Below are 24474 nucleotides of genomic sequence, written 5' to 3'. Positions count from 1 at the left end.
TGGAAATGACGTCTGGCTTCGACCCGGGGAGGTGGTTCTCGCCCGGGGAGACAGCATGTTAGTCGGCTTGCCTTGGGCACATCCGCGTGCCTGCAAGCTCTTTGTCCGCTTTCACCCGAGTATAAGTCATACATAGCACATCACTGGGATATGGCATTCTTCGAGTCTCTCGGTTGGCCCATATAGACGCTGGCTTTCATAGTAGGATACACAATTTCCCAGCTTTTGTCAACCTGCTCTTGAAGCAAGGCTCTACAGCTAGCGGAAAGCGCACGTGACAAGTTGTCATTGCTACCAAACAATTCTTCAAGCATTACTTCCGGTGCCTAAGGTCCCCTTGCCTCCCGGGGCCTGCTTTGATCATGAGGAGATTTTCGGCCCTTCGCTAAAGAAGTTCTTTTGTAATCGCACGGCAAGTAGGCCGTTGATACAGTTTGGACTCAATGCTGCAACTCGTGCAGATGGAGCAATGTTGGGATCGATCTAACCAATGGCGAAAGTTGAGGATGTGCTACATCATCCCGCTAGCTCAGCAAAGAAGAACTTGCGAATTAAGTTGTAAGTGTCGGGGGTTTTCAGTCTTGCTTTGTTGCTACATGCATCCTTTGCAAGATAGTTTCTGCTGTCTTTTCCAATGAGCTGCGGAAGTGTCTAGTCAGACAACTAAGTTATGATGACTGCGGAGGATTTGTGGGATGCACTGTGGTGATCTTAATCGTTGCGATTCAATATTGTTCACGCCCGGAAATTGACGGCTACATCCCCCACAAGACCTCCGATTGCAATCCGTGTTCTAAGGCCGGCCGGAAGGCAGCAAGTAAGGCAGATCCCGTGTTTCTAGCCCGGACAGCACACCCGACGGGCCCTCCCAGGAAAGCACGGGTACGGCAGTGGGCCGTATCGGGTGGAAGCGGCTTGGTGTGGGTCCGGGAGGCGCTGAGGGAAAGAAAGTGACCTGAGGCATGGGGATGTGGGGAGAGTTTTCTACCTTTGCCAGCGGTCTGCGCGGCCTGCGTCGGCGCCTTCCACTTCTGAGACTGGAGCATTGATTTGCACAGAAGAACTGGAAGCTTCCCCTCAGCTGGACCCCACGTCTCTGTTGCATGTACCTTCCTTAGACAGCTTGGGTGCCTAGCAGACCGACCGCTTTCGTTCCTTTGCGGCTTTGGCCCCCTCCCCCTCCTCAATGGCGTTCCGTGTCGCAACAAGACGAACGGTCAACCTAACCCCACGCATCGTCAACACGACGGCAAGACCAATCACGCGCATGTAAGTACACCTATACTCTTATCCGGTCACTTTTCCACTTTTGAGTTACCCATTGACCTGACTTCCTCAACAGTCCCTACCGACTACGAAATCACAACGCCTTTGCGACCCGTTCGCCAGTACTCCGAGCTACCCCTCCTCGACGAACCTCACGACTCCAGAACCCTCAGCGCGTCGCTGCTACACGATACTGCTCCTACAAGAGAAGTATGTGCAGACACGGAGAGCATGGCGGCGCTGGCACGCTGAACTACCCTCGGGAACAGCTGCCTACCAACGTCGTCCCGCGCCACTACGATCTTACTCTTGAGCCCAACTTCGAGACGCTCAAGTTCGATGGCTTGGTGAAGATTGACTTTGACGTGGCGGAGGACTCTAACACTATCTCTTTGAACACCCATGAAATCGAGATCAAGAACACTTCATTGTCCTTCTCTGTCGAAGGACAAGAGAAGAGCCTTGGCGAACCAGTCGTCACCTACGACGAGTCGAAGCAATGGCACAGCTTCGAGTTCAAGGAGAAGCTCACCAAAGGCGGCAAGGGTACCCTCGAGATCAAGTTCGTCGGTGAGCTGAACGACAAAATGGCGGGTTTCTACCGCTCATACTACAACAAGCCGGATGGCACCAAGGGTATCATGGCCACCAGCCAGATGGAGCCTACCGACGCCCGCAGAGCCTTCCCTTGTTTCGATGAGCCAGCACTCAAGGCCGAGTTCACCGTCACGTTGATTGCTGACAAGGCCCTGACCTGCCTTTCCAACATGGATGTGGCTGAAGAGAAAGATTTGCCCTCTGGAAAGAAGGCTGTCAGCTTCAACAGGTCTCCCGTCATGTCCACCTACCTCGTTGCCTTCATCGTCGGAGAGCTTAATTACATTGAGACCAACGACTTCAGAGTACCCATCCGAGTGTATGCTCCGCCTTCCGAGGACATCGAGAGAGGCCGTTATGCCTTGGATATCGGTGTCAAGGCCTTGGAGTTCTACGAAAAGGCCTTTGGTCTTCCTTACCCTCTGCCTAAGCTTGACCAGGTTGCCATTCCCGATTTCGCCGCTGGCGCTATGGAAAACTGGGGTCTGGTCACCTACCGTACTGTTGAAGTCTTGTTTGACGACAAGACCAGTGGTGCCGCAGCCAAGGAGCGAGTTTCGACAGTCATCACTCACGAGATTGCTCACCAGTGGTTCGGAAACATTGTGTCTCCGGACTGGTGGCACGCTCTGTGGCTCAACGAGGGCTTCGCCGAGTTTGCGTCTCGCTATTCCATGAACGCCTTCTTCCCCGAGTGGAAGCTCAAGGAGTCTTTCGTCAGGGAAGATCTTCAGGCAGCATTGGGTCTCGACGGACTTAGGAGCAGTCACCCTATCGAGGTCCCCATCCACAAGGCCGAGGAGATCAACGAGATCTTCGATAGTATCAGCTACGCGAAGGGCTCTTGTGTTGTCCACATGCTTTCGGCATTCCTTGGAGAGGATGTATTCATGGAGGGTGTCCGCAAGTACCTTAAGCGTCACGCTTGGGGCAATGCCACTACGAATGACCTGTGGCAAGCCTTGAGCGAGGCTAGCGGCAAGGACGTTGGCTCCATCATGAACATTTGGACCCAGAACGTGGGATACCCCGTCGTCTCTGTCACCGAGTCAGGCAAGTCAATTAGCGTGGAGCAGCATCGCTTCCTGACCACAGGAGACGTCAAGCCCGATGAAGACAAGGTTCTCTACCCCATCTCTTTGAACGTCCGTACGAAGGGGGGTGTCGACAAGGACTTGATGCTCACTACTCGTGACACCAAATTCGAGATTGACGATGCCGAGTTCTTCAAGATCAACGCCGATTCTACGGGATTCTACCGTACCAAGTACGCTATTGATCGTCTGGAGAAGCTTGGAAACGCTGCGGAACTCCTTTCCGTCCAGGACAGAGTTGGTATCGTGGCTGACACGGCTGCTCTCGCAACCTCTGGCTACCAGAAGACCTCGTCTCTTTTGAGTCTGTTCAAGGCTCTTAGCCAGGGAGGCGAGGCCGAGTACCTGGTGTGGGACCAGATCCTCACCCGTCTGGGCTCAATCAAGATGGCCTGGATCGAGGATGACGCTGTCGTTGACAAGCTCACCGAGTTCCAGCGGGAAATTGTCGGCAGTATCGCACACAAGCTAGGATGGGAGTTTTCGAGCAACGATGGCCACGTTGAGCAACAGTACAAGGCTCTCACTTTTAGTGCGGCCGGTATGTCTGGTGACGAGAAGGTTGTTGCTGCTGCTCGGGCCATGTTCGAGAAGTTCGCGGCTGGAGATAAGACGGCGATTCACCCCAACATCCGAAGCTCCGTCTTTTCAATTGTTCTTAAGTTTGGCGGCGAGAAAGAGGTATGCCTGTTCCTTGAAGATGTCATTGAAGCAAGCCATTAACTAAAATCACAGTATGACGCCGTGTACAAGTACTACAAGACCGCTGAGACCGCCGACGAGCGCAACAGCGCTCTCCGAACCCTTGGCCAATCCCGCGACCCCAAGCTCCGCCAACGCACACTGGATCTTTTGCTGAGCGGCGAGGTTCGTGACCAAGATATTTACATTCCGATCGGCAGTCTGCGGTCGAGCAAGGGCGGCATCGAGGCCCTGTTTGACTGGCTGCAAACGAGATGGGAGGAGATCTACACCAAGTTCCCTGCTCAATCTTCCATGATTGGCAGCATTGTGAGCTACTGCACAAGCGGGCTTACCAAGCAAGAACAGCTGGATAAGCTCGACAGGTTCTTCGCGGAGAAGGAGAAGAAGGGTTTCGTGCGTGCTTTGTCGCAGTCCACCGACTCGGTCAAGGCCAAGATCGCATGGACTTCCCGTGATACTGAGGATCTGCGCAAGTGGTTGAATCTTTAGGTGTATATCTTGATGAGGGCGATTGCCAACGTAGCATAAACGCTTGCCATTCCATCTTGGATGGATGAGGGGGGTAGCATATTGCTGGGTTCGGCAGGAAGATTCAAACAAATAACGCATTGTAATAAAAATGGACAAAGAAGAGAACATCTCCGCTTGTCGAGCCCTTCATTTAAAACTTTTCAACTGGTACCTGCTACTGTGTTGATGTGCATGAGAGCATCGCATATGATGTGGGTGATTTTATGGTTGTGGTGGACCCCGCGATTGTTTAGGTAGTCGTCATGTAGGGCACTTTCTTCAGCCAGTGCATACTGAGTTTGTGAGACCCGTTCACCTTGAGCTGCCGCCAATCCGTCCAACGTTCATCCTTCACCTCATCCCGCCCAACCGACCGTGTATCTTGGCCGGTCTCGAAGAAATCGAATTTTCATTGAGTTTGATTATCAATTGCACCTTTGCTCACATGGAGTCGAAACGAGTTTCGTCGTGGCAGGTCCGCGCCGAGGCCGGCGAGCCTTTTGCGGTGGTCCGGGTCCGCGACCTTCATAGCACGATCAAAGCCGGCACCGACGCCTGGGGCCGCGGGGGCAAGACGCAGCCCGTAGTTGTTTCCGCCGAGCTGTCAATGTCAGAGCCCTTTGAGGCCGCTTCACTCGCGGACAAGGTCAGCGATGACACGGTGCACTATGGCCTCTTGGCCAAGGCGCTCCTCCGCATACTGGACAACGTGAACCGCTACGAGGTCGATTTAAGCCTGGAAAACGCCATGCAGATGATCTGGAACGCGTTGACTGGGTACCACGTCTCCGGGTCTGGGGCTGATGGTCTCACGGAGCCGGCATTCCTGAAGGACAAGCTGCCCAGAATTCGCTACCTGGATATCTCCCTCGCCCTACCAAAGGCATCGCTGCTCGGTAGTAGCGTGAGCCGGTCTTACTCTTTAGCCCATGGCTTCCGTAATGGTACCCAGGCAGGGGCGGTCTACAGCTCAAGTCTACGCATCAACGAGCTGCGCGTGCCTACGCTCATCGGAGTCAATGACAACGAGAGACTAGCGAGGCAGGTTGTCGTGGTCAGTATCGAGATCGAGGGCTACATTGGAAGGTCGGATAATTACGTCGAGATCGAGTCTTTCGTTGTAAAGGTTTGTGACTTCTTCTTCCTCTTATTCGCCGTCTTGATAGTTCTTCACTCCGTCTACATATATATGGATCATTGCTGACTCAAGTCGTGGTACCAAAAGATTCTGGGCGACTCTTCCTTTGAGACGCTTGAAGCCCTCGGTCCCGCTATCACTACGGGGATCAGGCGGTGCTACCAAGAACGATCAGATATTCATGAGCCTCTCAACAATCCCGCAGACTGGACTATCAAGGTCGTCATGGAGAAGCCGACTGCCATCACCATGGCCGCGGCCTCGTGTGTGGAGTATAGAGAACCGCCTCAGGCAAAGCCATAGTCAAATCCATCGTTTTCGTAAAGAAAGAACCACATCAACTTAAGTCTAACATTGTTCGCTATACCGAGGTTGACGGTGAGAGAGTCCACAAAGTTTTCGCTATCGTGCCATCTCTCCCCCTTGATCTGTGCCATTTGCCGTCATGAAATCTCACCCAAACTCCCCCCTTCACCGATCCGTAGGCCTGTCGAGTTTCCTACTACTCATGCCTCAAACTTGTCACATTGGGGCACATCTCCATTGGTAATCTCCCGAATGAACGCGGGATCCGGGTCAAAGAGCATGACGTGGAAATGCTCAACCGCGTGAACGGATTTGAGACTCCGCCAGTTCTTGAACCAAATGACCTAGTCATCATCGTCAGCTTCACTCAAGTCCATATTGCAGGTCCGTTCTGAAGATGGGCACCGCCAAATCATGACAGAGAAGAAGAGAGGATGAAAACTCACAGTATCAGGCTCCGTTCTCGCCCGAAACGTCCCCTCCACAAATCGATCAATCTCCTCCCTCGCTTTCTCTGTCAAATCCCCCGTAGCCGGATTCTCCTCTAACTCAAACTTTGTCCAAACAACAAGATGTACAATCCGCCCATCGATTCCATACGGCCAATCATTATACAAAATCCTATAATCCCCCTCTGCCTCAAACGGCCTCTTACCCTCAGTAGCCCTCAACGGCTCCTCCCATCCAAGCCGCTGCCTCAGCACAAAGTTCATCACACTCCCATGCTCCTTGATCAGGTGGTGAATAAACAGGCGGTACCGCCTCAGCTCGCTCGGCACCCGCTGGAACAGATCCAGACGGTTCGTCTCGACGAGCCGCCGGACTTCCGTCCACGTCTGCCGGTTGTAGGCCGCGTCGGGCGTGCTCAGGATCCCGACGTCCTTGGCCGAGAGGTTGCGGAGGCCCTCCGGGCACTCGTCCGTGCGGCGGTCCGTGGGGACGTTGACTTGCCAGTACGGCAGCGCCGTGGCTGCCGGGCCGGAGAGGCTGCCCATGATTTTCGTGTGTTGTGTGTTGTGTGTTGTTTGTGGTTTGTGGTTTGTGGTTTGGTTGTGGAAGGTGTTTTTCTGGCTCAATTGACAAGGTCAGGAGTTCTGTCGAGTAAGTTCAAGGTGGTGTATCTCGTATTCAATGCAAAAAGAGGATGGATGTCGTTGTCACCGAGAAAGGGGAAGTAGTCCACGAAGCTAAGAGAGAACGGCGATCTGGACGCTTGCAGGGCTGTCCACGGTTGTCAAAGGACAAGACGGCGAATAAGACCTCTTTACCATATAGGGGGGTGGCCCGCACTATTTAGCCTCTTGTTGCCCGTAAAACGGAGTGCCAATATGCCCGCATCAAAAACCTAACAAATCTTGCTTTCGGTGAACCCGTTCTTGCCTACAAAATGCAAAATGTTGCTGCTATTCCATGAAGCAAGAAAGAAATGCATGGAGGCGTAGACTATCAGTCGGAAACCGGCAGCCCACCAAAACCATGCATCCGGCGGCAGCATCCCACGTCGAGACCCCCCCTCCCCTACCTTACCCCCCGGATTGCGCCCGCCCGCTGTGGTGTCCGGAGTAAGGACAGGCATGTAACCGCGCGTTTTGTTCACCTCATTTTTTGTTTTTGTTGTGCTTCTCATGTTGCCTTTTCAGATTTCTTTTTCTTTGTCTCACCGCTACTCGTTGCTAGTCGGTTCTGGACCACTCCACACGGAAATGCAGGTCCAAGCTACCGGCAGACGTTACACACAAACGGTCCTCGATGGACCATGCCAAAATCCACGGCAATTCACAGGGTTCAGACGGGGACGTAGCCAATGCAAGTGCAAGTGGAGGTCAACGAAATGCACACGCATGGTTTGAGGTGCCTTATTAAAATACTATCGAGTTTGTTCTGCCGCTGCCACAGATACCTTATGCAGACGCCGCCTTTTTGGGGGGAATGATCATTGGTTTCTCTCTACTGTTCCATCTCGCCTCCAGATTGTCTTCTTGTGATGATTCTCAATGCATCGTGACATCTGACTGGAATGTGCTCAAAATACAAAACCTGCAAAAAAGCCACTTAGTGCTCAAGCAGGCGCAAGCTACCCTGCACAACGACGTTCTCGAGGATGGATCCAGGAGGCACATCAATAGTGCTGCCTTCCGTCGCAACAATGATGACGGTACCCTTGAGTGTGACGCCGCGGCCGAGGTTGACGGCACCAGTGATGGTGAGGTGGTCCAACTCGATGATCTTAGGAATAGAGGGGATGTGCTTCTGGAAGTCAGAGACCTTCTTGAAGTCGCTACCCAACTTGATGAGAGGAGCGTCACCGAAGCGGCTGGAGCTCATTTGGAGCTGGCCGTGCTTGACGGTGTAGAGATCAGACTTGACGAGCATCAGGTCAGAGCAGGTCTTGACGGGCAAGAATCGACGACGGGGAACGTTGACACCGTGGGCGTTCTTGAAGTGACGGATGGCAGCACCGACAGCGGTCTCCAGCTGGATAATGGAGATGTCAGACTCGCCCTTCTTGTCACCAGGGATGGTCTTTCCGTTGGGAATGATCTCCATCTCAAGCTCATCGTTCTCGACGACGCGCTTGATGGCCTTGAGGTTCAGCCAGATGTTGTTGGTGTTGAAGTACTTGAACTTCTTAATGGACTTGAACTCGTTGACGTGCTCCTTGGGGACCTGGGCGATCTCGAGAAGACGGACGGATCCCTCGTAGTCGATGATGGTACCACCCTTGACGTCGGCCTTGGTCTTGTTGGTCAACTCCATGATGTACTCAGACTCAGTCTCAACCATGTGCTGGAGGATACGGAGATCGACAACGGCACCCAAGTTGTCAACGTTGGACAGGAAGACAACCTCAATACCGCGCTCAATGAGCTTGTCGAGAATACCAGAGTTGTAAAGCGACTCGAAAACGTCACCGTGACCAGGGGGGTACCAGTCGTTAATAGAAGAGTCGGTCTTCTTAGGGACGGGAAGGAGAGAGTCCTTCAGGATTCTGGGGTATCTGGACTGGTTGAAGGTGAGGATGTCGACGTTGTGGCCCTCGTACTTCTTGATGATGGAAGCGGTGTCCTCATCGGTGTTGAATGAGTTCATGAGGATGAAGGGCACGTTGACATCGTAAGTGCGGTTGAGGTACTCGATCTGGCGGACAGACAGGTCGAGGAAGGACATGCCGTCACGGACCTCGATGACTGACTTGGGGCCGACACAGCCCATGGAGGTACCGAGACCACCGTTGAGCTTCAGGACGGCAAGCTTGTTGAGGAACTGAACGGACTCGGAGTTGGCGAGGTCCTCGTAGTCAACAACCTGGCCCTGGGCGGGGGGAGCAATACGGTCCCAGTCGCTATCACACTGTTAGCTGGAAGGCTATTTGTATCGCAGGTTCCTGTTGTACACTTACACGGCGTTGCCCTTGGCCTTGTCGTTCAGGTAGCGACGGAAGAGGGCGAAGAAGTTGTCCATCTCCGTCTCGAACAGCTGTAAGATAATTAGAACTCGTGTTCCCAAGATTACAGCTGGGGTGGATTTTTCTGCTTACCTTCTTCTGCTCGGGGTCGGTGACGGTCTCAGAAAGCTGGGTGAGGGCATTGCGCATCTGGGCAGCAGCAACGCTGGTGGAAGTGTTCTCGAAAGCCTGGACTTGAAGTCAGCCGCGCATTCACGAAGAAGGGACTAAGTCCTGCAATGGAAGCTTCTCAAAGTGGAGAATGCTTTGAAGCTATCGTCGAGTGATCCGCTGCGGGGCCCTGCGACCAATGTGGCCAGCTTGCTGCTACCCCTGACAGGCATCGTAGAGCTTGTTGCCGGGGAGAGAACAGCGCACACCATACCGCCCAGGTTGTCTCCTTCAGCCATGTCAAGCTAGCAAATGTCTTTGGAGGTATTTGGCGTCTCACGCATTGACGATGCTGTACGGTGCCGTTTGGGACTGGCCCAGCCGCGGCCGTCAAGGTAAAGCAAGTAGCCAAGCGTCGCACGACATCTCAGGTATTCGGCATGGAAGAAGTGACACAAGCTAGCAGGTATGGCGGTTCTTGAACTGCACAAGGCCGTGTTCTGTCTGTCTCGGGACAAAGCAGGCACCGGTCGCGGTACTCGACATGCCTCGCTCAAAGGTGCACTGAAAGAAAAGGGTGGATAGAGTATGTACCATGTGGGATCTCGTCTTGCCGTGGTGACGGGAGCTGAACTCCTCATCGCTCTTGCCCTGGCCGCCGAGGGGGGACTTGAGGTGGGTGGGAAGAGCGCTCTTGATCGCTTGAGCCATTGTGAAGGATATTTGACGCAATTCGCGGTGTGAAGCTGAATATGCTGAGAAAATGTCAATGGATTGTACCGGAGCAAAGAGCGAAATTCTAGTGTATCGTATTTTTTTTGTAGGTGTAGAAGGGACGGTGTGGAAAAGGAGAGGGAAAAACAAGCGGTGATTTCGAGGACGGCGGGGTAGTGCCTACATTGACAGGGGATTCGCCGTGGGATTTGCGGCGAAAAAGATTGCTGGTAGCTCAAAGTGTTCTGTGTAGCCTGACGTAATTTGTGAGCTTCTCCATGTGATATGGGAGAGGAAAAATAAAGCAAGGTGCGGAATGAGGCAGGTCGGCGGAGGGAAAGCAAGGTACTCCCGCCGTGAACGAGAGCTGGGGGGAAGGGCGGGGGAGGTACCAAGACGGCGAAATTGGTAGAGAGAGGCAAAGTGAGGTGCTTCGGAAGCAAGATCAGAACTGCAATCTGCTTGGTTGGAGCAGATAGAGTGCGGTTGCGGTGATCGGCGGTACCTTGGGGTGAAGAAGGGTTGGAGGGGAAGCAGGTGGCGGGCAATTGGGGATGGGAGTCCAGGTGAGGTACTTACAGCAATAGCAACAGCAACGAGCGAATGTGGTTGAGAATCTAGTTGGGATGGAGAGGGGAGGAAGAGGAATAGAATAGGTAAAAAAAGGAGAGCCGTCAAAAGGAATCAGAGACAGGCAGGAGGCGGCCGGGCATTTGGCTTTATAGCGGTGATATCACTGTGGGAACCCAGTCGATTCGCATTTGCCAATTTTCATTTTATCTCGTTCCCCCCGTTCGAGGAGGAGACAGCCACGCACGGGGAGGGGCGCCTGTCACTGGAGACACCCAATGGTCGACACACCTGAGGTCGAAATGCTGGGTGCTGAGATGGGCAGTCACCGTCAATAACCTTGCCTTCCAGGTTCCTTCCTCACCTCCTTCTCGAACCCGATGCCATATACGAAGTAGGTACGTACTTTGTGCCTTCCACCCCTCCTCTACCTACCTTACCTTAAGGTACCTTACTGAGTACTACCTTATGTACCTCATCCCACCTTGCCTTCACACCTCAACTTGTGCTGGCTTGTTTTTATTTCGCGATATCCGTACATCATTCACCACACAGCACAGCACGCCTTCTAGTCACATTGGCATTGTCTTTTTTTTTCTCTCCTCTTTTCCTTCTGACTCAATGCTCGTTTGCTCGTACTCGTCTCCGATATGAGGACAGACAGGAGAACAATCAAAGCAAGCTTCGAGACCCAAAACATTTCCCAACCTACCTAACCAGTCCTCGAAGCTAATGCTCCGTACCTGATATCGCCCACCCAAGCCATTCCAGTCCACCTTTCCTCGACTGCAACCCACTGACCTTTGGCCTGGCCACGGCTTTCTCAGCACCCCTGTGGCGCTTCAGACTAGTGACGCCTAAACGAGAGAAGCGGCGGCTGCAGCTGTAGCTGGCTCGCATAAGTGGCAAAGAAGCAGGCGCGGAGAGAGCGAGGAAAAAAATCAACAACAGCAGTCTCCGGAAGCACGTCGTTGTTTTTATCAAGAATCGGGGGTACACAAACAGATACGGAGATGCAGATCATCAAAGGGTGCGGATAACGGCCAAATCTGCAAGGCGTTGCGACCAACCATCCCACTTCATCCAATCTACATGCTCCGGGAAAAGCCAGAGACGACACCGGGAAGGCCAATGCTCAGACATACAGGAACAGTATCTGAGCCACGATGCTGGTCAACCGTCAACGTCTTCCGTCCGGGCAGAAATGAAGTTCTGTCCTTCGGGGTCCCCATTCACCATCTCCAACCTCATCTCAAGTTCCAGCAACAGTCCGCGGCCACGGCCGCCCACACGCTGCTTCACGGAACAGCCGTCCGAACAAGTACCTCCCGGCGATGCATGCACTAAAAAAGGTGCGAGTCTCCATTCACTGCGGAGTCAAACCGTCTCCGCGACAAAGTCGCTCGTCTTGAATGGATATCCTGAAATATCACACCCCCACCAACCAACATCCTCGCCAGCTGTAAGATGAGCTGGACCTGCCCTCCCACTGTACTTCCAACCATATTCCCCCTAAAATCCCAACCACTTTGCGGAGTCCTTGTCTGCAATAAGGCGGGACACGACACCTGATGTACCCATTTCTTCACCTACTTTACCTCAGAGAACCCGCCCCCCACCTGGGGAAACGTTACGGTGTGCTGCTCGCATTGCAATAGCTTCCAAGTTCGTCGGACCTACTCGAGGCCACAAAGACTTTGACGCGCACCGTCTTTCATGTTTTTTGTTTGAAAACTGAGCAAGGCTGAGAGCCCATCTCAAAGGAGGACCAAGCGGTGCGGTGTCCGCCTTTTCTCGCCGACGTCCCTCCATCAATGGCGCTATTCGTCAAAGATAGTCGGCCGAGCTGAACGCTCAATGGCCGGACTCGCCTACGCTTCACACACCTCATCGCCCATCGCTCAACAATAGGAGTTGCCACCACCCTGAACTTCCCGACTTCGCTAAATTGATCGGGACCAAAAGTGCTCAACTCGGCGCCCTTTTCTTCAAGCAGCCGGCTTTCCGCCTCAGTATCAAACAAGAATCGCCGTGCCATTTACCTTCTGGTCCCCAGTCTTCGTCACAACCGGAGCCGATTTTGTAGCCAAGCCGGCCTTCTTCGGAATCTTTCCCGAATAATCGCTCTTCAAATTCCCAAATGATCCAACCATCAGGTTTCTGATAATGTTCGTTGAACCGAAAATAAAACACACAACCCCTGAATGCCGGCATCTGCGCCCCGGGCGGACCAATTCCCACTTGGCTTCTCGTTTTAGTCAGTTCCCAACCGGCTCAAAGGGGAGGGATCCATCAAAACCCATCCCGCCTGGTCGGAAGTTTGATTACATACTGCTACCCTGTGGGCCGGATTGTCCAAGACGGATATCTCGCTGAACACGGATACAGAATCCCTTTCCGACGCGATCATCTCATCTGTGGCGGTGGCCCATTCACGATGAAAGGGAGCTAAGGAGACTTTGACGTGTTGTCGGCCATCGCCCGGACTCTACTATCTTGTACTAACTCTTTCAGCCCGGCAAGCCAAACTCGCGGGCGTCCATTCAGCCTGATCAGACATGACGCCGTCGGCTGTCACGCGAAAGACCCCTGTTCTCACATATGTCTTTCAACATGTTATGTAAGCGCAATTTGCGCTTTTTGACGCCATTTTCAATAATGGCATTCTTCTCCCGAATCTCGAACTCTTTTGCCCATGCTCATCCTTGTCTAATAAGCAATATGTTGCAAATTCCAGGTTGCGCTGATTATCCTCCACCGGGGTGGTTAGTGAAGTAATGAAACGAAACAATGAGCCAAATGTCATCACCAGGGGCCGTAACCCCAAATAGAAACAGGCGGCGGACGGGAAGCCTCAGTCCGTATCTGCACTTGGACTGGATCGCAGACAAGGCCGCCCCATCAAATGAGGCTCTCCGACGCGTCCCACGTGGGGGAAAGGGGAGGAAGCCCAGACCACACCACAACGCCCAGAAGTTGAACCCCCATAGGACGCAGTCGGTGGATGATCGGGAAGCAGCAAAGTACAACAGCGGCGACTTTGAAGACTGATGAACGTTGCGGCCTGGACGTGTGTCAGAGTAATCGTACAGAAATCGCTATTATGTTGGGGTAGAATACAAGACAATCGGCCACAATGTAGCTAAAAGCGTATCGAGGAGTTGGTCTGCCATTGGCTCGATATCACCGCCTTCGAGGTTCTATTGAGCCTCGACGTAGTCTTTGAGGTAGTGCCTGTACCCAAGGTTTTCCGGATAAAGAATACGGAAAAAGCGGTAGTGTTCATTGTCAACGGTTCGAGGAAGGCCTTGAGACTTGCAGATACACGCTGCTTAACACCTTTCCTGGGCTCTTGTGCGTTAAACTTAGCCCCGCAGTCTTTAAACAAATATAGACAACACATCCAGTCAAGTGGGTGACACAATTGTTTGCCGCTCGATACTGCTTCGGCGATTACTTCCCGTGTTCTATATATTTCTCACATAATACGATTTAGAAAGCGCAGTATGGTGATGACAATGATAGTAATGGTAATAAGGTGGCAAGTCTTGCGTTCACCAGCATCCTGTTTGTTAGCTCCTTGCCAGTCCCGACACGCCGGCACATTGGACGTGACATTTGCAGTATTCTGCATGATCCAGCTCGCCAATGAAGTTACGTGTGGTGCATAGCTCAAGTTCTAGTTTACTGTTACTTGTCTTTTTTTTTTTTTCTACCTTGACTCTCATCGCAAGGAGTCAGAGTATACGACAGACGGTTGTGAAGAAGGAAAATTGTGTCTATTTCGGTTTCCGTGCGTGTATTACGCCAGCTGTGACATTGGTCTCGCCCAAAAAAACGCCTGGTCCTTCCTCGGTGATGGGATCTCTCGTTCACGAGGACCCTCGCCCTAATAATCAAGCTACCAAACGCCGCCCACCTGAACCTCCAAAGAAGGGGTATAAACGCTCGAATCACACCGCCGTCTCGTTATCTTCCCAGTAAGGTACGATGCCTTATTTCTTCTTCTGCTTTTCCATGTTCTCCGTACAAACGGGGCAGTACCACGTCCCGTTCGGCTCGCTCTTGAGGCCGACGCACGACCAGTGGAACCACTCGTAGGGGCAATCCTCATTGTCGCACGCCACCATGTCGCCGAAGCTGACATTCTGGCACGTGCAGTATTTCTTGTCGTCGCCAGCCTCGTCATCCTCGGCGTCGAGCATGCTGTCGTCGCCTTCGCCGTCCTTGCCGTCGCGCGCGGGGGTACCACTCGTACGGTCTACGCGGCTCCTGTGGTCGCCGTCGTCGCCGCTTCCACTCTCAGCATCCGATAGCTCACTATCTGCCGTCGAGGCTGGAGAGTTGCGGCTTCCGGCCTTTTTCACGCGGGACAGGGACGACTTGTTGCTGCTGATCGGCTTCTTCCGGCCTGCGCCGCTCGGCGTCCCTTTCCGTATGCCCGAGACGCTCGATGCCTTTGTGGACGACGATCTAGGCCCTGCGCTGCCCGCTCGCACCGTGCCGTTCGGTCCAGGCGTAGATCCCTTCGGTGTTCCTGGACCTAGTGACGAGTGCCTAGCCAGATTGCTCGACGTCGCAGGAAGAGCACCCAGTCCGGAGACGGAACGCGGTCCTCTCTTTGGCGCGCCGCTCCCCGGCCCTGCCGAACTCTCCCGAGCCTGACGGTTCATTATCATGCTAGCAGCAGGCGTCGCGGGGGCCGAGGAAGCGTGCTGTTGGGACTGGGCGTTGCGGATCTGGGGGTTTCCTGCGCGGGCCGTGACCGGACTCGACGAGTTGACGATCGGATTCAACGGCGTCGCGGTGATGGCAGAGGCGACGAGGTGGCTCGCGGGGTTGATGGATCGGCTTGACGGGGCAGAGTGGTTCGCGGCGCTGGGCCGGATGAGGGAGGGGCATTCGTCGGGTTCGTTGAAGCCGGGCTCGGCGCGGTCGTATAGCATCTTGATGTGTTGATCGAGGTTTCGCAGGTGCTTGTCCATGATGATCTGCAGCTTCTGCGTCAGGGCGATCTTCTCCGTGGCGAGCTGGTCGGCACGGATGAAGTTGTCGCGCATCTGAGATCGCATGCCCTGCTCGCGCGGGTTCGTCTCGTGACTGCCGTTCGCCCTGATCCATTTCTGTATCTTTCCATCGCGGTCCTCAATCAGTTTGACGCAGTCGCCATACTGCCGGTCCCTGTCGGCGATCTCATCCTGCAAGAAGCGAATCTCTTCTGGAAGGTTCTGAACGCGGTTGAGCCAGTCGTCGAGGATGATGGCCGGGTCGAGGGCCTCGGCCGTCGGCATCCTCCTGACGAAGTCGATGGACAGATCGTCTCTAGGCATTTTGCGTGTTAACGACGGTCCCAGTATAGATATGTACCCTTCGTTGAGTAAACAAGCGGCTGGGATCTATTCTAGCAGGCAGACGAAATGGCGCACGCCCAGCAAGAACCACAGAGACGGATCAGGAGCAGGATGTATATGAAGCCGAAAGCAGGGTTCTTGCTAGAGACAGGACGAGGACGAGGACGAGGACGATGATAGGTCGAGGGAGGTAGAGGAAGCAACAAAGGTCTCGTGAACCAAAGTCATCGAGATTAGGATGGGAACTATACGAGGTAAGAGGGATCGGGGCAGAGCAGAATAGAGGATATGTGGAGTGTAAGGTATAGAGCAGAAAGCCGGCAGTAGGTGGGAATAGTGGCACGCAGGGTGACGGGGCGGGGCGGCACGGCACGTCCGCCGACGGGGTGGGCTGACCGAGAGGGCAGAGGACCACTGGTGATATATGCCTTGGCTGCACTTGCCCTTTGGGAAGGCGATGACAGAGGAGTCTTGGACAGGAGAGACTTTGATAAACAGAGACCCCGGCCACGATCTTCCGCAACGAATAAAGTGACTAGCTTGGCTCACCTAAAAGGAACTGGAGACCGGAAGGAGAAGGGGGCGTCGAATCGACAAGAGAGCTCTCTCTAATCGATTTCTCACCAGCTGCGGCAGGCGAGTCGAGCGTCGAACGATCGAGTCGAGGCGAGGCGAGGCGACGTACGGGCCCTGGCTCGTGATCCCGGAATGTATTTTATTCACGGAGTAATGAAAATTCCCTCGCTGAATACGGATAGAGAGATGAAATTTTCTCGGATGCGCGTGGATGTGGGGTGGAAGAGGCTGGAATCACGTTTGTGCAGCGTGGTGGTCCAGTTCCAGTTGGATTCGGGTGGTGTCAGTGTCACCGGTGGGTGGGCAAGTTTGCGAGGGTCCAGCTGGTCATGGCACTGTCCACTGACAGCGAGACGAGCTGAGCGGAGACGGGAGTTTTAGCCTCCGGTTTCCATGCTAATGGAGGTGCCATGGTGCGTTCAGGCTGCAGGTCCATGTGCTCAGGCGAACCTTGAGTCATTTGAATTGATTGGGCACCTTATGGATAGTGGATCAGAACGCATTTGATTGGGTCCAATTTCAATGTCTCTCGCAGAGTCGCAGGTACCTTTCGAGCATCTGAGGATTTGTTCAAGATTCCAGCCTCGAGAAACCAGATTCGGATAGACTCGTTCCTCATAAAGCATTCATGACAGAAAGTAAAGATACAAGCAACGCACGAGAGAAACCTTACATCCTTGGAGGCTAAGGTACTCTCTCCAAGTTCAGACAGGTTCGAAAGTTTTGAAAGATGTGTTGACAAGGTTTCTCGAGATTTCTTGCATGTACCAGAAGGTCAAGCCACAATGAGGCTGGTGCACTCCAGCCATTCTGGGGAAAGCGTGGCCGAAAGCGTGGCCAAATGCGCCCAAGGTGGCTGGTCTTTCCAATGGAGGGAAACCTTGCTTCGCTTCAGCAGGGGCCCACTTAAGGTACCGGCTTCCTCCCCCGTCGCCTGCCACATGAAAGTACTATCCAATTATGAAGCCAGCCCTCGAACGAAACCTCGCAAATACATCACGAATCAACGTTGAATCACCAACCGACAACCTCACGGACGACTCTGGAAATTAACGCAGATACCAACAATTGCACCCCAACCCAGGAGGACCATCGAAGACTCACGACTTTGTCCTTGCGACCACCTCTGACTCAACCAGCAATACCAGCCATCCATTCTACCATTGCTGAGTAAAACTCATCTCAGTCGGCCAGCCCAGGACCCCACCAGTCACATTCGACAACAATCGAGACTCATCGTGAGCTTTGTCCCGGCCGCTCCGGCGGGAAGCCCGTCGCTCGCCATCATGGACACAGACGCGTACCGATTTCGTGTCCCCAAGCCGAATTATTTGCCTCACAGGACCGACAAGGACGACATCGTCGAAGAATACGAGCCTCTCGGCCAAGCCAGTGAGCTCGACAACGCCAAGTACTTCGCGAAATGCAAGCGCATAGCTGAGGAGTCTGGCATCACACGACCAAAAGGCTACAATGTCTCTTTTCATTGCAATCCCGAAATGGAGAAGCACCACTTCGGCCAGACTCATCCTATGAAACCCTGGAGACTTACCCTTTCCAAGAGTCTCATTTATTCTTACGGCATGTCTTTCGCCATGGACAACTACATCGCCCGCGCTGCCACATACGAAGAGCTCAACGATTTCCACTCGGACGACTATTTGGACTTCCTGGGCACCGTCCTGCCCGAGCCTGTTCCTAGGGACGTTGAGAACGCTAACCCCGACCTTAAGTTTAATCTGGGCGGCTCCGACTGTCCTCTGTTCGAAGGCCTCTACGACTACTGTTCCATGTCAGCAGGCGGATCTCTTGATGCTGCGCGCAAAATATGTTCCAACCAGTCCGACATTGCCGTATCATGGGGAGGCGGCTTGCATCACGCGAAAAAGGCCGAGGCGTCTGGATTCTGTTACATCAACGACATCGTCCTGGCCATTCTGCAGCTATTACGGTGCTATCCTCGTGTCCTTTACATCGATATTGATGTGCACCACGGAGATGGTGTTGAGGAAGCATTTTATTCCACCGACCGCGTTATGACGGTATCATTTCACAAATACGACCCTCTCAACTTCTTCCCCGGTACCGGCGGACTGGACGATAATGGTCCTAAGAACGAGCATAACCCAGGCGCGCACCATGCGATCAACGTTCCTCTGAACGACGGCGTCACTGACGACCAGTACAAGTGGCTCTTTGAGAATGTCATTGGCAAATGCATGGAGAAGTTCCGACCTAGCGCTATTGCGCTGCAGTGTGGTGCCGACTCTCTCGCCGGAGATCGTCTAGGACGTTTCAATCTTCAAGTCCAAGGCCACGGTGCCTGCGTCGAGTTCTGCAAATCATTTGGAGTGCCCATGATCCTCTTTGGTGGCGGCGGGTACACTCCCCGCAATGTTGCCCGCGCCTGGGCCTTCGAGACCAGTATTGCCATCGGCTGCCAGGACAAGATCGATCCCATCATTCCGACACACGCTCCTTGGAGAGACCAATTTAGGTATGAGGAGTTGTTCCCGACACTGGAACAGATTCTCGGGGAGCCGCGTGTCAACCGCAACACACGAAAGAAACTGGATGAGGTGTTGCAGCATGTGACAGAACAGCTGAGGTTCGTGCAAGCAGCTCCAAGTGTACAGTACCAGACCATTCCCCCAGACCTGGGCGGTCTGAGAGACGACGTTGAAGCAGCACTCAAAGAACAGCGAGAGGCCGAGAATGACGCTGTGAGGAAACAGCGAGAAGAGGCCGTTGGACAAGCCATGGAGTATTGATGAGGGCATAATGGCATGCCACCACAGCGAGGGAGTACGTGGATACCAAATGGAGTTTAGGGTGTATGAATGATTTCAAAGTCTAGCAATTGGCGTCCTCAACGTCAGGGCGGGCCAGGCGGGAACCTCAGGGACTACTCTTCCAGTACCTTGTTGCTGGGAAACATCAGACGAGTACCAATTGAGTCCCGTATTCGTCCTTGAAGAGACCGAGTCATTACTGCTGCATCAGGATATGTCATCTATGAACACGATTCCTGAGGCGAGCCGCTCATGTGTGATGCTAATGGACTCATCTCAAGGCTTGGCCAAAACCGGATGCAATGAAGGAAACTCTACGACTTGAAAGAATCATCTTACATCAATGATCAGGGCAAACCTGATATTGTGGTTGCCAGTCGTGCGTTGCAATATAGAATAATGGAACCAACCTCAGCAACCCGCCCGGCTCTCATTCGACATTATTCGGCTGCCTAGATAGCGGGGCCTCGGATGAGGACGTATCTCGGCTGCTGCGTCCAAACTTGGCTAGATTCAAGCCGGGCACATTGAGCAATTGTCCAATGGGGAGCAGCAGCGTGATGAGCACCCTTAAGCTTAATCCCCATTTCAAGATTCTCAATTATGCAACGACTTCACCGACGGAGCGTTCCTTTGGGAAAGCAAGTAGAGAGAGGAGGCGGGAGGGGAGGGGGGATGACGGAGCTGGTTTGTCTCTTCATCAGGGAAGAGCAGGTGTTATTGGGATTGAAGTTGTTGCGTCCTTCTGCTTTGCGCGTTTGCGTGTAAGTCTGGCTGGAAAACACTTCCTCAGATTACCGTCGAGGAAAGAAATGGGATCGAATTTACCTTACCTCAACATCAGACGACTGGAAAAAAAAGTGAAATACGGGACGATGTCACCCTCGAACCCATGGGGCCATCTATATAGTCTTACACCCCCGTCTGGGCCAATATTATGGCCACCGGTCAGCATTTAGATCAGGGCCAAGAAGTGTCTGTCTTCTTCGCTCTTTCAGTATGCGAGGAGCCCAGGATCGCGCCAATCGGCTTCCGCACTGATGCTTAATTGACGCAGAGCCCGTCGTCCTTTGCTGTATTTGGGTGATTCGTACCGACGTTTTCGCTCGTCGATGGCACGCTCCCTTGGCCCTGCATCCTTTCAACTAGCTGCCTGGAGGGAGGGGTGGGGGCCACTTTATATCGATATTGTTCCCGCTTCGTACTGGGGTTCACACCCCCGGATCCTGATATAAGTCAGATTTGAAATGTATATAACAACCTCTGCACTTCTTTCCTTTTGAAGATAGAGAGAGTGTCTGCTACCCGTAGGAACGCGTCAAATCAAGAACTCCAAGTCCGACCCTCGAGTTCCTCCCATCGGGCAACACAAAAATGGTCTCGTCACGACAGCTCGCACTCCTTGCCGGAGCCCCGGCCGGCATCCTCGCCCTCGCCGCGCCGCTGCTTCCCCGCGCCGTGGACTACAGCAAGTGGAAGCCCGGCGTCAGCTTCCAGATCGTCCTCCACCACCCCATCTTGGCTGGGAGCACGGCAGACATCGTCCCCGCCAACGCCGACGTCTGGGACATTGACCTACAGCACGCCGTCGACTACCCCAACATCATTCCCACTCTCAAGGTGAGACGACGTGCCTACCTACCTACCTTAGACTCAGTACGAGTCACCACGCAGACATGCTAACTAACACACACCACAAAAAGTCGGCGGGAAAGATTGTCATGTGCTACTTCAACGGCGGCGCCCTCCAAGACTGGGACGAAGACCTCGACGCCTTCCCCTCCGCCGTCATCGGCTCGCCCCTGAACCCGCCCTACACAGACGAGCGCTACCTCAACATCAAAGACGCCCGCGTCGTGGCCCTCATGAAGGCCCGCCTCGAACGCGCCGCCTCCATCGGCTGCGACGCCGTCGACCCGGACAACATCGACGCCTGGGCCGAAGACGGCGACGACCCGACGGGTTTCAACCTCCAACCGTCCGATTATGCGACGTACATCTCCGCGCTGGCGGCCCACGCGCACACGCTCGACACCACGGCCGGCTCTGGAAGGAAGCTGCTGCTGGGGCAGAAGAATGCGCCGACGATTGCGCCGCAGCTTGCGTCCGTGGCGGATTTCGCGGTGCTCGAGACGTGTCTAGGGACGAGGACGTCGGACGAGGTTGAGCCGTTTTGCGCGGATTTCCAGCCGTACATCGCGGCGGGTAAGCCCGTTTTCCAGATCGAGTACCCGACGAGCGTGCGGGACGACGACTCCATCAGCCAGGTTGATTACAACTACTTTTGCGTCAACAAGAATGGCAACGAGGGGTTCAGCGAGGTGCTGAAGCACGCGAGCGAGCAGGTTGATGGGTGGGGCCAGTTCTGCGGGCTGGGGCTTACGGGGGGTAGGTTTGAGACGCCTACTGTTGATGAGGGGGATGATGAGGAGTAAAAGAGGGAGGTTCCGTGTGAGAGATGTTCATCGAGGGACACACCGAATCGTGATGACTATGGACATGACTTCAATTCTTGTACTTATAGCTTATATCCAGTAGAACATGTACATGCTGGTAACGATATTTCATACAGATCAAAGGACGAAAAGATTCCGCAACTCCGTGCAGGCCATGACACAGAAGCAAACAACCAACGCGAGAATGCCATGTCAGAAAGCCAAAGTAAATTCCAGGGAAAGCCTCTCTCTCTCTCTCTCTCTCTCACACACACACACACACACACACAGCCCTTAGTTGTGGAGTTGAACAGAAGCCTCGGCCTCCTGCTCCAGCATCTTACGCTTCAACCCTCTCGCTTTCAGCGCCACGTATCCGACCAGCGCAATACCGACGGCGAGGCCGGCCGAGAGCAGAATGACGTTGACGGGAACGGGATCACCGCCAAACGTCTGGTGGAACAGGACGTCCAGCCCGGACTGCAAAAAGTTGAAGAGGCCCGACAGGCAGATGATGGTGCCGTACACGGTGCCAAACGTCTCAAAGCCAAATACCTTCGCGCTGTAGTCGGACACGGCGGTGTAGTAAAAGGGGCGGTAGAGCACAAAGAGGCAGACCTGGATGTAGGCGGCGCCCATGTTGTCGAGGACGCCCAGCACGCCAATGGTGGTGGCGATGGTGACGAGCGCGGTCAGGACGGTGACGGTGCTGGTGTGGTCAAGGAGGACGCCAATAAAGGGAATGGAGAGGATGCCGCCCACGGGCAGGGCGACGTCGAAGAAGTTGTTGATCTCGATGGCCTTGCCCACATCACCAAAGATGACTTCATACTGCGCCCGGATGGTGGCGACAAAGTAGTTGATGCGGAGCATCTGGATGACGGTGAAGAGGCAGATGAGGATGAACCACGGCGAAGCGATCTGACGCAGGGCCGAGCGGTTATGCATCACGCCCCAGACGCCCGAAATCTCGTTCTTGTTCTCCTGGCGAATCTGCTTGTCTACCTTCTGAGTACCCAGCAACTGCTCCACATCGGCCACGACAGACTCACGGTGTCGGCGCTCCTCGCGCAGAAGAGCCGTGTTCTCGTCAACCTGGTCGTCGTACGGGTCCGGGTCGGATTCGTTCGCGGCCGCGGTCTCCTCTTGCAACTCGACCAGTTCTCCCAATGTCTTGTATGACTGCTTAGGCATCAACGCGAATTGAACGACAATAATGAAGACCGGAACGATCAAGTACACCTTGAAAAACTTCTCATGACCAAAGGTACCCTCGGATGCTTGGAAGATTAGGCGGTAGACCAGGAACAAGGCGCTAGAGGCGTCAAAAGCACCAGTCATGAGTGCGAGAATGAAGCCCGAGTGCTTTGGGAACGCATTGGACAGTTGAAAGGACGAGATGTAAGTGAATGGACCACCCAAAGCAAGGCAGAGGTATCCAATCAGAAAACCGTCAAAGGGAAGTGTCTTGGCATAAGCCATCAGAATTGAACCAATGATCAAGAACACACTTCCGACGAGTCCACAGACGCGCGGACCGGCGTGGTCAAGTAGGGCGCCAACAGGCAAAGCCGCGATATTGGTACCGACCGCTGCCACGGTAAACATGAGATTGAGATGAATCTCAACACACGTATCGTCGGGAGTTGAGTTGGTCTCGTCGGTGGAACAGACGTCGCTGTAAGCACCCTCTCGTTTGAGCACCGGCTTCAATGCCGCAAAACCAAAGGCGATACCCGCTGCAAAGAGGCAGTAGATTACGGCGATGGTGACTTGAACTACGGCAAATGGTCAGTACATGTTTCCGTGTGACAGTACATGGTATCACGACGCCGGGCACTTATTTGATGGCAGGTGACGGGCCTATTGGTAAGACGAGCGACGTACGAATTCTTTTCCATTGCGGAACTTCAAAAGCGCCAACGGCCAGCACGGTATCAGGCTTGCTCGCTGCAGGGTCCCATTCGTCGGGAAGAGGGTTGAACGTGAGACGTCCCGCCCTTATACTTGAAGCATCGCTGCCGCGTCTCGATCCCTGGGCTTGGGGCAGGAATTGGAACGTTTCCACCGAGGCCACACGGCTCAAAGACATGGTGGCTGATCAGTTGGTCGATGTTTCTTCTTGAGTGAGTTGCCAGCGAGTAAATTGAGAACGAGAGCCAGTGGCCAATAAAACATTCAACAAGCAACTGTTAAAGAAAACAGCCACCAAGAAATAGGTTCGAGGAGGAAGTCGAGCTGAGGTTAAGAGGTGGAGCCGAGCTTGAGATAGCTAGCCCAGCGAGCTCTGGTTCGCCAATGACAATCCGTCGATAGGCAGAGAGGTTGGCGAGACTCGATCGAATGGGGTAAGGCAAGGTAGGATAGAACAAGATACCACTGCAGAGCGGAATTTTTCAGATTTTTCAGTCGAGATAAGGCTCTTTATCTGTCGGATCGAGAACCAAGGCTTTGCTGCATGTCCTGCAGAAATTTCTGACGTAGTGTAGTGTAGGTAGTCAGTCTTTGGTGTTTCCCCCCCATTCAACCGGAATCGCGGGGCACACCACACAATGATGGATTGACGACAACCCCAGAGCTATGGAAGGGACGGCAGCACTCTCGCAGTCGTTCGCCGTAGATTGGAACTAGGACCGTATAGGAGAATGTTGTAAAGACGAGACAATGAGTAAGAGAAATCGACAAGGTAAGGATATTTGGAGATTTAAATTATGCTCGAAGGAATTGTAGGAAGGGTGTCGAGGTTAATGTAGAGAAAATCTCCAACAGACAAGTGATCAGGTGGCGATGCGGGGAAGCGCCGATTGGGCGGTAGGAGGGGTTCGAGGTTGCCAATGGAAGAACACGGGCAGAACACGCGGATG

At 53.8% G+C, this 24474-nt stretch overlaps 8 protein-coding genes across 8 annotated transcripts; 4 read left to right on the top strand and 4 right to left on the bottom strand.

Annotated features, from left to right (window-relative positions):
* Positions 1-1186: 1186 nt before the first annotated feature.
* On the top strand, positions 1187-4151 carry CPAR01_14749 (peptidase family M1; the record flags this gene model as incomplete). The annotated part of the gene is made up of 3 exons (XM_060498999.1): positions 1187-1269; positions 1343-3638; positions 3693-4151. The coding sequence occupies 3 exons, from the start codon at positions 1187-1189 to the stop codon at positions 4149-4151; spliced, it is 2838 nt and encodes a 945-aa protein (XP_060342462.1).
* A 466-nt stretch (positions 4152-4617) lies between these two features.
* CPAR01_14748 (FolB domain-containing protein) lies at positions 4618-5613 on the top strand (the record flags this gene model as incomplete). Its single annotated transcript, XM_060498998.1, has 2 exons — positions 4618-5298; positions 5383-5613. 2 exons carry the CDS (start codon positions 4618-4620, stop codon positions 5611-5613), a joined length of 912 nt encoding a protein of 303 aa, XP_060342461.1.
* Positions 5614-5816: 203 nt separating this feature from the next.
* Positions 5817-6611, bottom strand: CPAR01_14747 (uncharacterized protein; the record flags this gene model as incomplete). The annotated part of the gene is made up of 2 exons (XM_060498997.1): positions 5817-5960; positions 6063-6611. 2 exons carry the CDS (start codon positions 6609-6611, stop codon positions 5817-5819), a joined length of 693 nt encoding a protein of 230 aa, XP_060342460.1.
* Positions 6612-9012: 2401 nt separating this feature from the next.
* On the bottom strand, positions 9013-9883 carry CPAR01_14746 (UTP-glucose-1-phosphate uridylyltransferase; the record flags this gene model as incomplete). Its single annotated transcript, XM_060498996.1, has 3 exons — positions 9013-9093; positions 9155-9250; positions 9767-9883. 3 exons carry the CDS (start codon positions 9881-9883, stop codon positions 9013-9015), a joined length of 294 nt encoding a protein of 97 aa, XP_060342459.1.
* A 4568-nt stretch (positions 9884-14451) lies between these two features.
* CPAR01_14745 (PHD-finger domain-containing protein) lies at positions 14452-15786 on the bottom strand (the record flags this gene model as incomplete). The annotated part of the gene is made up of 1 exon (XM_060498995.1): positions 14452-15786. The coding sequence occupies one exon, from the start codon at positions 15784-15786 to the stop codon at positions 14452-14454; it is 1335 nt and encodes a 444-aa protein (XP_060342458.1).
* Positions 15787-17669: 1883 nt separating this feature from the next.
* CPAR01_14744 (histone deacetylase) lies at positions 17670-19154 on the top strand (the record flags this gene model as incomplete). The annotated part of the gene is made up of 1 exon (XM_060498994.1): positions 17670-19154. One exon carries the CDS (start codon positions 17670-17672, stop codon positions 19152-19154), a length of 1485 nt encoding a protein of 494 aa, XP_060342457.1.
* A 1395-nt stretch (positions 19155-20549) lies between these two features.
* On the top strand, positions 20550-21610 carry CPAR01_14743 (endo alpha-1,4 polygalactosaminidase precursor; the record flags this gene model as incomplete). Its single annotated transcript, XM_060498993.1, has 2 exons — positions 20550-20795; positions 20879-21610. The coding sequence occupies 2 exons, from the start codon at positions 20550-20552 to the stop codon at positions 21608-21610; spliced, it is 978 nt and encodes a 325-aa protein (XP_060342456.1).
* Positions 21611-21904: 294 nt separating this feature from the next.
* CPAR01_14742 (major facilitator superfamily transporter) lies at positions 21905-23702 on the bottom strand (the record flags this gene model as incomplete). The annotated part of the gene is made up of 2 exons (XM_060498992.1): positions 21905-23388; positions 23498-23702. The coding sequence occupies 2 exons, from the start codon at positions 23700-23702 to the stop codon at positions 21905-21907; spliced, it is 1689 nt and encodes a 562-aa protein (XP_060342455.1).
* Between the last annotated feature and the right edge of the window lie 772 nt (positions 23703-24474).

Source organism: Colletotrichum paranaense (assembly GCF_030867605.1).
Source record: "Colletotrichum paranaense strain IMI 384185 chromosome Unknown Scaffold_16.1, whole genome shotgun sequence".
Classification (NCBI taxonomy): domain Eukaryota; kingdom Fungi; phylum Ascomycota; class Sordariomycetes; order Glomerellales; family Glomerellaceae; genus Colletotrichum; species Colletotrichum paranaense.
This window is presented reverse-complemented; position numbering and strand designations above follow the sequence as displayed.